Source organism: Megalobrama amblycephala, linkage group LG12 (assembly GCF_018812025.1).
Source record: "Megalobrama amblycephala isolate DHTTF-2021 linkage group LG12, ASM1881202v1, whole genome shotgun sequence".
Classification (NCBI taxonomy): Eukaryota; Metazoa; Chordata; class Actinopteri; order Cypriniformes; family Xenocyprididae; genus Megalobrama; species Megalobrama amblycephala.
In genome coordinates, this window is record NC_063055.1 from 39,251,307 (window position 1) to 39,267,110 (window position 15,804).

General features: G+C 36.5%; 1 protein-coding gene across 2 annotated transcripts in view; it reads left to right on the forward strand.

The window, feature by feature from the left end:
• LOC125280518 (interleukin-17 receptor B-like) overlaps positions 1-15,341 on the forward strand; it is a 17,531-nt gene extending 2,190 nt beyond the window's left edge. For both annotated transcript variants that reach the window (XM_048211094.1, XM_048211095.1), the window contains exons 5-12: positions 1,113-1,228; positions 1,603-1,726; positions 4,754-4,911; positions 5,223-5,285; positions 6,951-7,014; positions 7,101-7,181; positions 12,234-12,497; positions 14,043-15,341. In XM_048211094.1, the coding sequence (XP_048067051.1) occupies positions 1,113-1,228; positions 1,603-1,726; positions 4,754-4,911; positions 5,223-5,285; positions 6,951-7,014; positions 7,101-7,181; positions 12,234-12,497; positions 14,043-14,428 (1,256 nt within the window). In that variant the 3' untranslated portion in view covers positions 14,429-15,341. The remainder of the gene's footprint in view (positions 1-1,112; positions 1,229-1,602; positions 1,727-4,753; positions 4,912-5,222; positions 5,286-6,950; positions 7,015-7,100; positions 7,182-12,233; positions 12,498-14,042) is intronic.
• Positions 15,342-15,804: the final 463 nt, after the last annotated feature.

A 15,804-nucleotide genomic window follows, 5' to 3' on the forward strand; every position in this document is an offset into this window, starting at 1 on the left:
ATTAATGACATTATTTTCATTTTCAACCCTTTAAAATCAAACATTTTAGTCATCTTATGGTCAGGTAAAAAACACTACGGCAAATGTTATAGGACATAATGAGGATACCCAGCAATGTGTCCACATGTACCAAATGTGGGCTGGATCTGGGCCAACACTATGTTGCTGTAAGTTGCTGTCAGCACTTCAGCACGAACTTGCGTGTTCGTGTTAAATGCATTTTTTTTAGAGAAATGCACATAGTAAAGGAATAAAAGTTTGTAACTTCACATACAAAAAATCATCTTATAGCTATGAGATCCATCAGGAAAAACCACTCGCTTCGTTATTGGCTTTTCTTTTTTGTTTGCTGGTGATGTTGCCGGTAAGCTTTTTAAAAAAAAATTTTTTTAGGCCATTGATTTAATTTTTATCGCGCAATAACGTTTAGTTTTCCAATCCACTGGTCACAGCTGAAAGACAAAATAAATGGCAGGTCTATCCATCGGGCAGGCAAAAATGAAGTAATAATATATGAATTAAATAAATAAATGAGAGTAATGGAGCAGCAGCCAAATTAGTCAGCAGGACACCGGCTTTGCACACGTCAATGCCTTTTATGTTCGGGTCCAGACGGGTTCAAATATAAATGCTGTTGGGCTGGACTCAGATCTAATTTTATCTGGTCAGAGTCTTCTTTCTCAGGTCAGGTTTAAAAAAATGAATAAATTAAAAAGTAAGAAGTGATTTGGATCGGGTACATATTTTAGGACCCGAGAAGACCTCTACTTCACACACACACACACACACACACACACACACACACACGCACACGCACACGCACGCACACGCACACGCACACGCACGCACACGCACACGCACACGCACGCACACGCACACACACACACACACGCACACGCACACGCACACACACACACACACACACACACGCACGCACGCACGCACACACACGTTTTTCACATTGTTTTTATTGTTGTTGTTTTTTCAAAAAAAAAAAAGGCATAAAAATGGGTATTAATTGCATTATGGTAATAGTGAATAATTGTTTATTAAATATCTTAGACTGAGTTGTACATTGTTGCATAAATTCGTTATGAATATTTTCTTCTTAGGTACCATTCACACCCTTAAAAGCACATGGATACAGGTTACTTCAGAGTTAACTTATAGATGTGAATACCAGCCTCCATTTACCTCAAAGCAAATCGATCTCGATGCTCTACAACAGGTAATATATGCCAATCACACTGCGTATTTCATAACAGAATGAGGAAGATGCCAGAAATCTCTTTAAAGAAAAACATTGATTTATGATACTACTGTATAAACGTTAGACAACTTTACTACAAAAAAAAAAAAAAATTATTACTCAAACATTTTACTGAAAAACAAGACAAAAATACAGAGGAAGAACATAATTTCTTTGTCTGGAAAGCCTTATGAAGATGGATCAGAAAACAGACTGAAGATGAGAGCCTCATTTTAATATCATTAGACAGTCATCAGTGCCTTTACTACAACATCACAGTGCCAGTCAAAGGACATCGAGCATCACAGAAAACATTGATATATTCCTAACCTCACTCTTTTCTTGATTGACAGCTGTGGTTCAATTTCACTGTGTCAAATTTACCCATTTGTCCTTCAAACATATATACCATCTGCGCCTATAACCTACCACCACCACCTGCAGTGGAGGACAATTATATCAAGTCTTTCGAAACAGGTCAGTTTTCATCTTCATTTCATCATCTCTGTTTTATGTGGTGTGATGTTTCATTATTTCCTCAAAAATATTTTTCATTTTGAGATCTTCAGACACTTCAACTGAAATATATGATATTCTGAGCTGTGTTTGAAACCATGAGCGTGACAATAGGAGCAGTTTTTTTTTAATTTATTTAAAGAAGGCTTTCGATACTGTGAACCATGAGGTACTCCTTTCAAAGCTCACACTCTTCTAATTTTTCTATTGATGCCATTAAATGGATGAATTCATATTTATCAAACAGGAAGAAAAGTGTATGTGTTGGTAATAGTCAATCAACATATCTTAACTGTAATATTGGAGTTCCTCAAGGTTAAATTTTGGGCCCTATTCTGTTCAGTTTATATATGGGGGGTTATATAGGTGTTACAGGCGCATGCTGAAAGATGAGGGGAGCACGGAGAGCCACAATAACAACGGGGCTTATTCACAATAACAGGAACAACATACACCTCTAAGTAAACAAGAGAACAGACAAGGAGTGCAGGGAAAGTGTCCAACTTAAAGGGAGTGCTGACGAGGAACAACAGGTGCAGGGAATTCGGGGAGATGGCGGGAAGACTGATGAGGGAAGTGAAGACAGGTGTGGAGAACAGGAGGATTCTGGGAACTGGAGTCCGGGAAGGCATGAATGTAACAATAGGATTTGCCTGATTTTATATGACACAGTTCTTTATGTGCTAAAAACAATCCATTAAGTAATTCATATCTACATTCGAATATAAGCTGTTTGTATAATCTTCTCACAAAAATCTACAGTGTCTCTCCATCCTGATGTATTTGTTAAAGGAGAAAAGCTCAAGGTCGTCTCTGATTTTAAATAGGGGTTATTTAAACTCTCATTTGTCATTTCAAAAGCATGCCAAAAAAGTAGCCAATATCATTCCATTTATTTTGATAACTCTGGGCATATAAGAGCATATCTAACAACAGAGGCAGCACAGCCTTTTCCCATATAACATATTGCTTCACTAGTTGGTCACAACTGAATTTTAAAACCAACTGAATCCCTTTATAAACAGACACTTAAAATGATCTGAGGACTAATAGTTTTCATCATTGCAATATAGTATAAAAATACAATCTATTAAGTTTTGTTCATTTTAAACATTTTGCTGATGCTTGCTTGATTGTTAAGTTAAATGGACACGCTTCTCACCCATTAAACCTTACCTGGAAAATCCAGCCTCACCACTGTACCAGCGGATGAGTCTGGTCGGCCATTGAATCAATTCGATTTCTAGGGCGGAGCAAATCCGAGCAAACAGGAAGCGGAGTAAACCAATCAGAGAAGGGCGGATATGACGTTAGCAAAGCGACAAGAGAGTCAACAGCGAAAAGTAAATAATTAATGTGTTTTTGGTCATTTAAAACTGAATTCACGGCTGAATAGAATAAACTCTCGGGTCTCCCGTGCTCAATCTTTGTTGATATTGAAGGGAATTTCGCCGCACTAGAGTGACGCTGTTTGCGTCACTGAAATAAACGAATCTGATTGCACGGTACGGTTTGGAGTTGACTCGAATTGCGACGGAGGGCGGACTGACCAGACTGATATATCTTGTAGAAGATATATCAGTATGGCCTTGCCAGGCAACGTTAAACCAGTTTATAATAGTGGCAGCAAAACTACTAGTGTACTGTGTTGCACAATTTAGACGTACTACGTTTGGACAATCAGTCTTTTCAGTTAGAACCATACATTATTCGAAAACTTTACCAATTGAATTAAGAGAGAGTACAAATTATTTAAATAAAAATGAAAGAAATAGCTAAAAGCAAATCAAACTTCTAATCGTGTAAATAAACCATGTTATTGTAGATACTGCCATTATTATCTTTAGTAGTGTTAATGTAAATATTTGTTGATTAGGTACTATATTGTTGTAATATAATATAAATGTGTGTGTTTTTTTTGGGGGGGGGGGGGGGGGTTCTCTGTTCTCTGTTATGCTCTTTTTTTTATGCTCTTTTATAAAGTCTTGATGTTGTTTTTGCAGGTTTTCCTGTTTGAATGTTGATTATTTTCCTCATATTCTCCATTGTTCAGCTCCTCTCTTCCCAGTCTGTCAGTAACGCTCTGTTTAGTTCCTGTCTCTATGAAGCCCTTCCTTCTGAAAAGCACAATGTGCTCTGATTGGTCAGCTGGAGCAGTGTGTTGTGATTGGTCAAGCGCTTTGTGTTCTTTAAAAATATCCCGGCCCTTACCATAACCGCCAGTTTCTAACTAACTCAACCAGGCCCCGCCCCTTTATTTTGCATATACCGTGGGCGGGAATTATGTAAATGAGGAATATTGTTTGTTCCTGGAAGAAAACTCAAGACTACAATGGAGGCGTTTCAGGAGTTCAGAAACACTGACACTAATATAGAGAAGAACTCCTGCTGGAGGGACTTTTTCATGCTCAAACAGCAACATTACACACCAAAGAAAGATGCTCTTTAATAGGACAAAATCAACCTCTTACAGTTTTTTTTTTTTTTTTTTTTTTTACATTAAATACAATATATTTAATTTTAAAACAATATACAGTATAAATACAATATAGCTAGATAAACCGGAGCACCCAGAGGAAACCCACAGCAACACGAGGAGAACATGCAAACTCACTTCTAATTGTGTTACGTGCATTATGAGATTGAATGTGTGCTCTAGACTAGATCATCATTTGGTTTCAGACATCAGTACAAAATGTCTGACACCTGACATGAATTTCATACACAGCTCTGGTATCAAGATATGGCTCGGATTTCTCCTTCAATGTACGTCTGTGGGACTTTTTCACTTATTTTATCCAGCAGCTTAAATTTGTGCATCTGATCAGTTATTAAAATAACAGCACATCTCTTTTTTTCATTTGAGGAATCATTGATGTCTGGAGCACAAACACTGCAGGCTGACACACACTCCACTTTAATACTTTTAATACCTTTTCAGTTATTTGGGGACTGACTACTCTTCTCCCTGTTCGATTGATTTCCCAGCTGAAGTCCAATGGAACGCTCAGATTTATTCAGTCCTTCATGGTGATAAAATAGTGGTGAACTTCAATGCGAGCTCTGCGGCGGACAGATACACCATCAAACTGACAAAAAAAGGAGATGACGTTGAAGATTTACTAAAAACTGTTGAGAAAAAAGGGGTATGTTCCTCTTCAACATTTCATTTCATGCTAAAATGAATTCCAAGCACAAACAACACTGCAACCCACAGGAAAATAAGTGAATAAGTAAATAAATAAAATATCTAAAAATCTTTTAAATAAATGTACTTGAAAACCCATACAGCATAAGATACAAAGACTTGTTTTCAAAGAATATAACTTTATAATATGCATAAGATTCTCTTCATTTGTTTTAAGTATACACAAGTAAAAAAAGTTCTGCTGGTGTAGTAAAACATTTTTTTCTGCCAGTTCTGTCATTCCTTCATATTTGTTTGTTGGCTCTACAGGGATGCAAAGAATGTCAAGTGGAACTGGAATACACGGGTCCCTGTGAAGACCTTAAAATATGGGTGACTATAATATCAGATCTAATATATAGAAGGTGCACAAAACAATACAAAACACCATTGAGGTAACACACATGACTAAACACAATATTTATCGCCATAAGCCAGAGGCAATCGATTGAAAGGGATGGAGCAAATGTACTGTCACGCATTTAACCCCAAAAGATTAACCATTGCAGCGGACGTCGTACTGGGAGCAAGATAGTTGAATCTTCAACTCGGGGCATTCTTGTAGTCCCGTGTTCAGCGAGCCCATTCACATTTGAGTGGGACTGGAGTGGGGAATCACTCATCCAGTCTACCTCGGGCAGATTCCTCTTTCTCCACTGACCTCTTCAGGACAGTGGGTCAGAGAGTTAATAACCAGGTTACTAGCTTAAGCATTAACCTAATTAATGCTAGCCTGTCACTAACTTTATCACGCAGCAAACTTTAACGGAAAAAAAATAATCGATTAAAAATTGTCAATTACATATAACAACAGGCCACTGACCGTCTTCATGAGGAAGATCCATTTAGATCCGCTCTGATGGACAACAAAAACTCACTGAAACTTCCTAACACTTCCATCTAGATAGCAGTATTCTCTGTTTTTACTGTTATTTTTATTTCTTATGCATTCCATTTTTATTTTGTATTAGGTTCTTATTTATGTAAAGCACTTTGAGTTACCATTGTGTATGAAATGTGCTATACAAATAAAATTGCCTTGCCTTGTTAGCATGCCTTCTGATAACAAGAGTTAGCTAACATTATGATTCAATACCGATCTAAAAAAGCTCCCAGCAGACTAACGAGTAAACAACATAATCGGTAAGAAATTAATTCATTAGTAGAACAGTTTGACCACTCTTGAAGTTTTTTGAGGTACGATACCAACTGTTGCTGTCTCGTCTTGTAAAACTCCAGAAAAAACGTGCGTTCGTTTCGACGGATGTGGCCCGAATCTATTTTGCGACTGCTATTTTCCGCAGATTTGCCGGTTTGTAAAGGGATCCGGCTCGGGGTCACCTGCTGTCTAGGTTTAATTTGACTGTCGCAAGGGGTCATTACATCAACCAACTCATGGACCAGAGAGGAGCATGTCCACCTCAACTCCCGTCACATCTGATCAGGCCAACAACATGCTCTCTGCCAGATCGGAAGACCTGAGATCGGGAGAGCTAGCGAGTGATGCTTAAGAAAGGATCAGGAGTGGAGCTTCCTCACTGTGAAGCGGTCACATGGGCTGACCGCGCATGCTCCTCTCCTAGACATATGACACGCAACTCCTAACTGCGATAGCCAATCAAAATTGCCGTATAACACACATGCTTCTAACACCGGCACACGCAAAGCATTCAAACTGAGGACGCAGCGTAGAGTTCCACTTCGAAAAGTAATGGAAATTAACTTTTTATTATAACTTTTTACTTTTAATTTGCTGAATATAGGCCAATGAGTAAAAAAAAAACAAAGTTAATTTTCAAGACATATTCTCTGTAGGAACACTGACCCATTTTCTCCTTTCCTTTCACTTTCTGTCTCTCCTTGCCTGTCCTGTCAAAATAAAGACAAAAAACATAAATATACTATAAAAAATAATGCTCTTTTGAACACATAATAACTGACTTGAGTAATTTTAAAGAACTTTTTAATTAACATTGGTCTGGCATTATATGATGGCAGATATTACCTCACTTTGAAGCCTGTTCGCATGATAGTTATGCTCAGCATGAAGTGAAATGTACGGGTGAGTATCCCATAATTCATCTTCTCATTTTACACATTGTCTGTTCAGAACCTTTGTCTGGTTACTCTTGGGATTTTCTGTTTCAGACAGGCCTGATTTGGCCATTGGTGCTGGATGCATGCTGGTGCTTCTTTTCCTTTCGATACTTCTCTGCTGCTGCATCCTGTGTAAGTGAACAATAAAATGATTTAAAACCCGCTTACACACCTTTATAAACAGGTATGGGGAGAACCGGTACCCAGAGCCACTTTCCTGGTGGGACAGCAAAGCTGACTAAACCAGATTTTGTAAAAATGATTTAAAGGGATATTTCACCCCAAAATGAAAATTAGATAACCATTTACTCACTGACATTTTGTTCCAAATCTGCATTTCCTTCTTTCTTTTGTGGAACACAAAGGAAGATATTTTGAAGATCATTGGTTACTAGATTACAAGTTTTTGTGCCCTTTGGCTTCCATTGTATGGAAAAAAAGAGGAAACTCTAGTAAGTTGACAGAACTCAAAAAAAAAAAAGAAGAAAAAAAAAAAAGAAGTTAAACTCAAAGATGAAAAACACAATAACACTTAATTTCAATATTCATTCTCCTTATTCAGTCTGACACAAAGCATGCTTCAAAAATCTGTTGCAAATTATTCATTTTTAAGTTGGCATGAAGCAGAAGTTGTGGTAATCTTTTCTTCCCTATTGTGCTGTATGAGTGAAACGGCTTCTAGAACATGAACAAATGTAGGACGATGCTTGATTTTGCCAATGGGGAATTGATTGGAAAGTCAGTCAAGTCTATCTATCTATTACCATTTCAGTTGTATCCAACTCTTGAGGACTCTGTGGCCATCTCTTGCTATTCACGAGAGACTGTCCATGAATTTTCTTGGCAATGATTTTTCCGGGGTAGGATGCCAGGTCTTTCCCCAACCTTTTTTTGTTTTATAGGAAGTGTTCCCGGTTCCGGCTGACCTAATTTATGTAGCCTAACAATCCTTTAACGGATTTGAATTTTAGAAATGTGATGTGTTGTGTATGCCAGGTTAAACTGACAGAGTGTGTCTGCTGCCCGAACAAGGCTAGAAAAACTGTTCCAGAGTTTGGGTGCAAAATAGGAAAATGATCTCTTGCCTGCAGTTGATTTTGCTATTCTAGGCATTATCAATTGGCCAGAATTTTGAGATCACAATAGACGTGAAGGATTATAATGCATTAAGAACTGGCTCAAGTACTGAGGAGCCAAACCATTTAGTGCTTTGTAAGTAATTGCCATTTTCGACCAGCTGGAGTTTGTTTATTAAGCGTGCAGGGCAACCACCCAGTAAAGCATTGCAGTAATCTAGCCTTGAGGTCATGAATGCATGAAGTAACTTGTCTGCATTTGTCATTGAGAGCATATGTTGTAATTTAGATATATTTTTAAGATGGAAAAATGCAGTTTTACAGATGCTAGAAATGTGGTTTTTAAACTAAAGATTGGTATCAAAGAGCACAGCCAAGTTCCTAATGGACAACGAAGACCTGACAGAGTATGGAGATAGAAATATGATAATATTATTTAAATTGTTTAAATTTGAATTATAGACAAGTGTCATTTAACAGAATTTAATATTAAGTGCCATTTTATATAGTTTTGAATTTTAATTTTTAACATGAATCCTAGCCATTTCATATTTAACAAAATTGAAAATTTTTTATAGTATAACTCAGTGGTTCTCAACTCCAGTCCTCGGGACCCACTGCTCTGCACATTTTGTATGTCTCTCTTATCTGACACACTCAGTTCAGTTTATGCAGTCTCTCCTAACAAGCTGATGATTTAAATCAGGTGTGTTAAATAAGGGATACATACAAAATGTGCAGAGCAGTGGGTCCCGAGGACTGGAGTTGAGAAACACTGGTATAACTTTCTACAAATGTATTTTAAAAAAGCGTATTTTTGGTTCTGAATTCTTAGACTGCAAATATTCACTTAAAAATACAGCTTCAGGTTTTCAACATGAAAAACAAATTCGAAACACCAAATTAAATATTCTAAAATTGTATGATGATAACGGAAAACAAAACTAGAGGTTTTTCACATTTCATGGAAGGACAGCTTCCACGAAATGCGAAAAACCTTGTTTTCTTCTAGCGCTCCATTTTTGGTCTGCTCTCTTGAGCAGAATTTGCTCATTATAGCATGGTGTCTGACTATTTTCCTCAATCATCTTTGAGTGCAAAGAAGCAACCGTGTCTAAAGTGCTGGAAAAGAGAGTTAGTTAAGATGGTTTCTGTTGCAACACTGAGTTCTTCTAAGCTATCTGGTATGCCGAGGAGTTGAAACTAATCAGGAAGTTTATTTATAAAACATTCTTTAGTGGTAGAAGTGATACCATATTTGTAACAGGGAGTTTGTTTTGCAGGCTTAGCTAAATGGAGTATACACGAGACTAGATAATGATCTGAGATGTCATTGCTCTGCTGCAGAATTTCAACATCGATTCCACGTGACAATATTAGATCTTAAGTATGATGACTCGTGTTGTGTAACTCCAACAGAGTTTAGAATGTCTATAAATGCTAATCCTAATGTGTCTTTTTCATTATCTACATGGATATTAAAATCACTGACAATTAAACAATTAAGACTGTAGCCAGTAACTCTAACAAAAAAAGAAAAGTGTTTTTGTAGAAAGGATTCAACAAACTGAGCTTTATCATTTGTGTATCTGTAATGTTTTTTATTTGTTGGACATCATTTAAATGATTACCCTTAAACGAGTTCGGGGGTTTATTAATTACTAGTTTGGGGAACAGACTAATTTAATTTAATTTCACTTTTAGGTTTTACAGTGAGACGTTCCAATATGATTGATTGACAAAATATGATTATGTTCCACAAAAGAAAAAAAAAAGTCATGCATACATTTAAATGATATTCTTACAGTGGTTTAATATTTCAAGTGATCTCTGTTATCCAGTCATATCCTGTACTTTCATTCACTGTTCAGTTCCAAACTGTGCGTGAATGGATTTAAATTGAGAAAATACAATTCCCAAAAAATAATGGGTCAAACTTTATATCAGGTGGCCTTACCCACTATGTACCTGTCAGGGAAAAACACGGATTCAATTGCAGGTAACAGAAAAGTTTTATTTTGCTCTCACTGAGCACAAGGGGGAAAGAAAACAGGAACACAAGAGAGAGAACGTCAAAAACAAGGTCCTAGCGTCGCTTGTGACGCAGCGTGGAAGTCACTCTGCCTAGAGCGCTTTCCGTGACGCAGCGTTGAAATCTCACCAAGTCTCCAGGTGAGAGCGTTGAGATTGCAGAGAGGGGCTGGAGCGATGCATCCAAGTCTCAACCGACACAAGGAGAGTCAGGGCAGGGAGTAGAACAAAAAGGTCTGGCAGAATGAGAAAGAACTGATCAAAACAAAACAAAACAGCACTTGGAGCCTAATAGACAATACAAGAGCAAAGCGTTAGATCAAACATACAACAACGGTCTGACAAAAGACTGAGCACAAGAGGATCTAATATAGAGGAAAGCTAATGAGGGATAAGTGGCAACAGGTGTGACAGAGAACACAATTGAAGATAAGGATGAGTGGGAGGGGAAAACGCCACACTGACAGCAAAGCACATGGAGGGCTGTTAAAACAAAACTGATGAGCTAGAAGACAACAGGACACGCAGACACAGAGACAAGACAACAAAACTTGGCAAATCAGACCAAAGTCATGACAGTACATGATTTTGTAACATTTAACTTTTTTTAAACAAATGTAATAGCCTACTTTAATATTGTACTGTAAAGTTGTGCAGTTTTGTAGGATTTATGGTATTTTGTGTTATTCATTTGCCTCGATTTGTAATAATTTAAGTATATACATTTATATAAAAAAGCAAAATTGTATGTTAAATCCACTTTAATAAAGATCTACGTTTCTAAATTTCATTCATAGTGATAGACATGAAAAATGTGCCTGGGTTTAGTGGACGACTACTGCCATCTACTGGAAAGCAAACACTTAATTAAATTAAAATTAAAATAACATGAATTTTTAACTGCAGCCACTAGATGGCTAGAGAATTAATCAATGGTTCACATTATAAAATCATTATTATAGGCCTAACTATAAAAATAACTCTAATTTTTAGCATTTTTTGTACTATCATTTGTACTATCATGGGTATTTGAAGATATTTTTGAAAAATACAATTATTTACAAGGTTGTAGAGAACAGTGCACTATTGCAGACTTACACTACCGTTCAAAAGTTTGGGGTCAGTAAGATTTTTTAATGTTTTAAAAGAAGTATCTTCTGCTCACCAAGCCTGCATTTATTTGATTAAATGATTGATGCTCAAATGATTTGATGCTCAAGAAACATTTATGATTATTATCAATGTTGAAAACAGTTGTGTACAAGTTTTTTTCAAAATTCTTCGATGAATAGAAAGTTCAAAAGAACAGCATTTATTTAAAATAGAATATTTTCTAACATTATAATTGTCTTTACTGTAACTTTTGATCAGTTTAACTCATCCTTAATGAATAAAAGTATTGATTAATTTTATTTCTATCCCCCAAAAATAAAATTTAAATTCTTACTGACCCCAAACTTTTGAACGGTAGTGTTTAATGTTACAAAAGATTTAGATTTCCGACAAATGCTGTTCTTTTGAACTTTCTATTCATCATAGCATCATGAAATAAAATTGTAAATAACTGTTTTCAACATTGATAATAATCAATAATTTCTTGAGCATCAAATCATCATATTAGATTGATTTCTGAAGGATCATGTGACACTGAAGACTGGAGTAATGATGCTGAAAATTCAGCTTTGATCACAGGAATAAATTACACTTTACTGTATATTGACATAGAAAACAGCTGTTTTACATTGGAATAATATTTCACAATATTACTGTTTTTGTTTGTATTTTTAATCAAATAAATGCAGGCTTGGTGAGCAGAAGATACTTCTTTTAAAACATTAAAAAATCTTACTGACCCCAGACTTTTGAACGGTAGTGTATATACTGAGGTTTTAATTACATTATTTTAATATAGTCAGTCATGAATTAAAGTGGGCCGGTCTAAGGCATGAAACTCCAGGGCTGAAAATGAGTCCCAATCCGGCCCTGATTGTGGACATATCTCCAGGTCACATATAGTGGAGAGACATTAGCAGTAGTCTTTTAGTTAGTCATTCCCATCTCATTCGTCCTCTTCCAGGTCAAATCCTCTGGTGGGTTCGTGGCTCGAAGCGTGGCTCGTCCGTGCGGGTGTTGGTGGTGTATCCTGCAGTAGACGGTGTGTTTCAGCGCGCTGTGATGCTCCTGACTCAATTCCTGAGGAGTCGCGGTGGTGTAACTGTAGTCATCGACGTGTGGGAGAGAGGAAGTCTAGCTGAACAAGGGCCGCTCCGCTGGCTCCACACACAGGCCGACCTCGCTGACCGAGTCCTGATCATCTTACCACCTCAACGCACACAGACTGGTACCAAACTTTGTTGTTTTCCTGTCAGCACCAATGTGTTTGGCTCAGATTTTGTGGTGAATGTACTTTTCATTTTGTGGATTACACAAAACACCTTTCATGAACACAATGCACCGAGCATGTCACAAAATGCATTTCATCCAGTTAATATCTCAACGGAATATGCATTTCATGATGTGCCCAATCACAAAAAGAAATGTGCAAAAACATTTTGTGGACAAAATGCACTTTGTGAATTTTCTGCCGTGGGAGAAAAAACTAAAATTAAAACCAGGTAATTGCAACTTTTTATCAAACAATTGTGACTTTCTTTTCACAGAACTGTGAATTTATCTCAGAATTTGACCTTTAAAACTTGCCGTTGCGAGTCTATATCCCATAGTTCAGAGAAAAAAGAGATATAAACTTTGTGAGGGAATTACGAGGGAAAATTTTGTGTCATAAAGTGATAAAATCTGAAAAATTTTTTTTTTAAAAATTGTGTTATAAAGTCCGAATTGCGAAATATAAACGGGCAATTCTGAGAAAGTTAAAAAGTCCCAAATACATTTTTTATTTTTTATTCCATGGAAACAAGCTTTAAATATGAACCGGACAAGCCTTTGTGAATAAAATACTATTTTTGATGAAAGGTGTTTTGTTTTATTCATGAAATAAAAATAATTACACTTTTAGTAAAATTATCCCTTTATATATATAGGCCTAGGCGCCATATATATTTATATATATACACACACACACACATTTGACATTTTGTCATATACCCAATTATGCTTTTTAAAATGTAGCCTAATTATTTGTGCGCAATCCCTTGCTTTGAAGTTAGTCTTCAGTAATTGGGATATGACTGTTAGAAAGAAGCCATGTTTTTGCCATCTTGCTTCAACATGAATATAAATAGCATAATTTGAGTTTTTGATGAATTCGGTAACAGTGTCTTATGAGCAGTTCAGCTTGTTTTCTAAGAGTGAGAACCTGTTCATTTTGTGTAATGAAATCTGAATCGTTTCCTTCTTTCATGGTGAAATAAGTCTGAAATCCTGCTCTGAGTTGTGTTCTCGTGTCATCAAGAGTTATTATTATATAAATACATCTGATAAATTAATGGAATGTCTTTCATTTTTTATGGTAATTTTTTTTAATTCATTAGCATTTTAGAAAGTATTATTTTCATTTCAATAAAACCCAAATGTATTCTAAATGTTTTATAATTCTGTAACACTTTATTTTACAGTGTCCTTTATATGTGTTACATACACTTACTATAGTATTAACAGTAAATTATGCAAAATGCAGCCAACCTATGAGTAAATACATGTTCGGAATTAATATTACATGGTAGTTAAATGTATAATCAGACTAACTAAGGCTCCTTAAAATAAAGTGTAACCAACAATTCTCAGTGACTCATTAGAATGTGAAGCAGATGAATGAAGATGTACAGACTGTCTCATTATTAGGCAATTACTGATAAACTCTATGTCATATAAAGAAAAGACACTGAAAACACACTTCATTTTCTTTTATGAATGCTTCTCTTTGTAGACAACCTTAAATCAAACCTTGTTCCTGGCATGACCGACGACACCGTTTCAGCGTCTGCCAGCACTCTCTTCACCCTGACCCTCAACCTAGTGTCCAGCGCTGCCCATGACCCGCACGGTCGGGACAAGTTCTGGGTCATCAAACTGGACCACGACAACAAGAGCGTGCAAACTGAGCTGAGAGGCTGCAGGACCTTTGTTCTGCCCCGACACTTGGAACGGCTTCATCAACAGCTGTCGGGTGGAGAGATCAAGAGCCTGACGCTGCTGACCTGCTTCAGGTCCTTCTACTTCAAAAACGCCTTGGAGCACATGGAAATCAATACAGACTTCCCAACCTGTGCTGAAGCCAACAGCCTGGACGAAAAACCTCAATTCTTGCTATAATATGTGCCTTTCTGTTTATTTTTCATTATGTTTGTCCTGAAAAAAAAAAAAAGATGCTTCTTCCAGCAGACTTCAGTTCCAGCTCTGATCAAACACACCCAAGTAATGGTGAACACCTTCTTTAGCTGCTTCAGGTCTGTTTGATTAGGATTGGAGCTAAACTCTGCAGGACTACCAGCTAAAAAAAATATGTTCTAAGTACATTTTTTTTTTTTTTACATTTCCATTACGTTATGAAAATGTTATTTCTGTTATTTCTCTGACTGTTCAAAATGTCCAGTTTGTCCAAATGTTTTAAAACCTTTTTTTTTTTTTTTTGGGTTGTGTGAATGTTAAAGTAACATTTTATTTTGTGACTTTTGAATATTATCTGAACGTTCTGAAACCAGAACATTTAAAAATTGTTAGATGAACATCCAGCTAAAATGACACAAGAAGAAAAACGTTCCATGAATGATGTATAGACAATGTTATGCTAACGTTTTGAGAACCAGTCTATTAATGTTACTGGAACTGTGAGAGAACCTTTCCACAGTGTTAGCCAATGGTCTGAGATCGATCCTTTCCTAAAAGATGTGCCAATTTATATGGTGTAATTATCAAGTATATCGAGAGAAATCGTTTCTGCTGCTTGTTTGAGTTTTATTAATATAGGGCCTACTGCACTGCGCTGTTATTCATTTGCTTAAAACTGATTTTATTTAACAAATTTAAGGATATATCTTTAATAAACCTTTCTTTCTGTTGTTATAATGATAATACATTGATTAACAGGCAAATGTCTTATATATTAAAAATAAGATCTATATACCAAATAGATTTATTGTGATTGAATGATGCATTGATTGAAAAAATATTGTTCATATATTGTTTTGTAACTTGCGATTGGTAAATTAAAGGGGTCATGAACTGAGAAATCATCTTTTCCTTGAGTCAAGTCAAGTCATCTTTATTTATATAGCGCTTTTTACAATGTAGATTGTGTCAAAGCAGCTTTACATTAATAACTGGTACATTATTTTGGCTGCACAGCAGCTCTTAAAGAATAATGTCAATGCAGGCAGATCAAAGCACTGTTGAATATTAAATGTCAAGTCAAATGTCAAGTGTCCCCAACTAAGCAAGCCAAAGGCGACAGCGGCAAGGAACCCAAACTCCAACAGGTGACATCAGGTGGCAAACAAGTGGCAAATATGTGTTAAAAAGGAGAAAAAAACCTTGTGAGAAATCAGGCTTAGTCGGGGGGCCAGTTCTCCTCTGGTGAAAAGTGCTTTGTTACGACTCAAGTTGCTATCATAAGTCCGATAGGATCGCAACAATCAAGTATTTATTTCAGTTCCATCCAGTTGAGGATTGTATTCATCACGCCGGTGTGG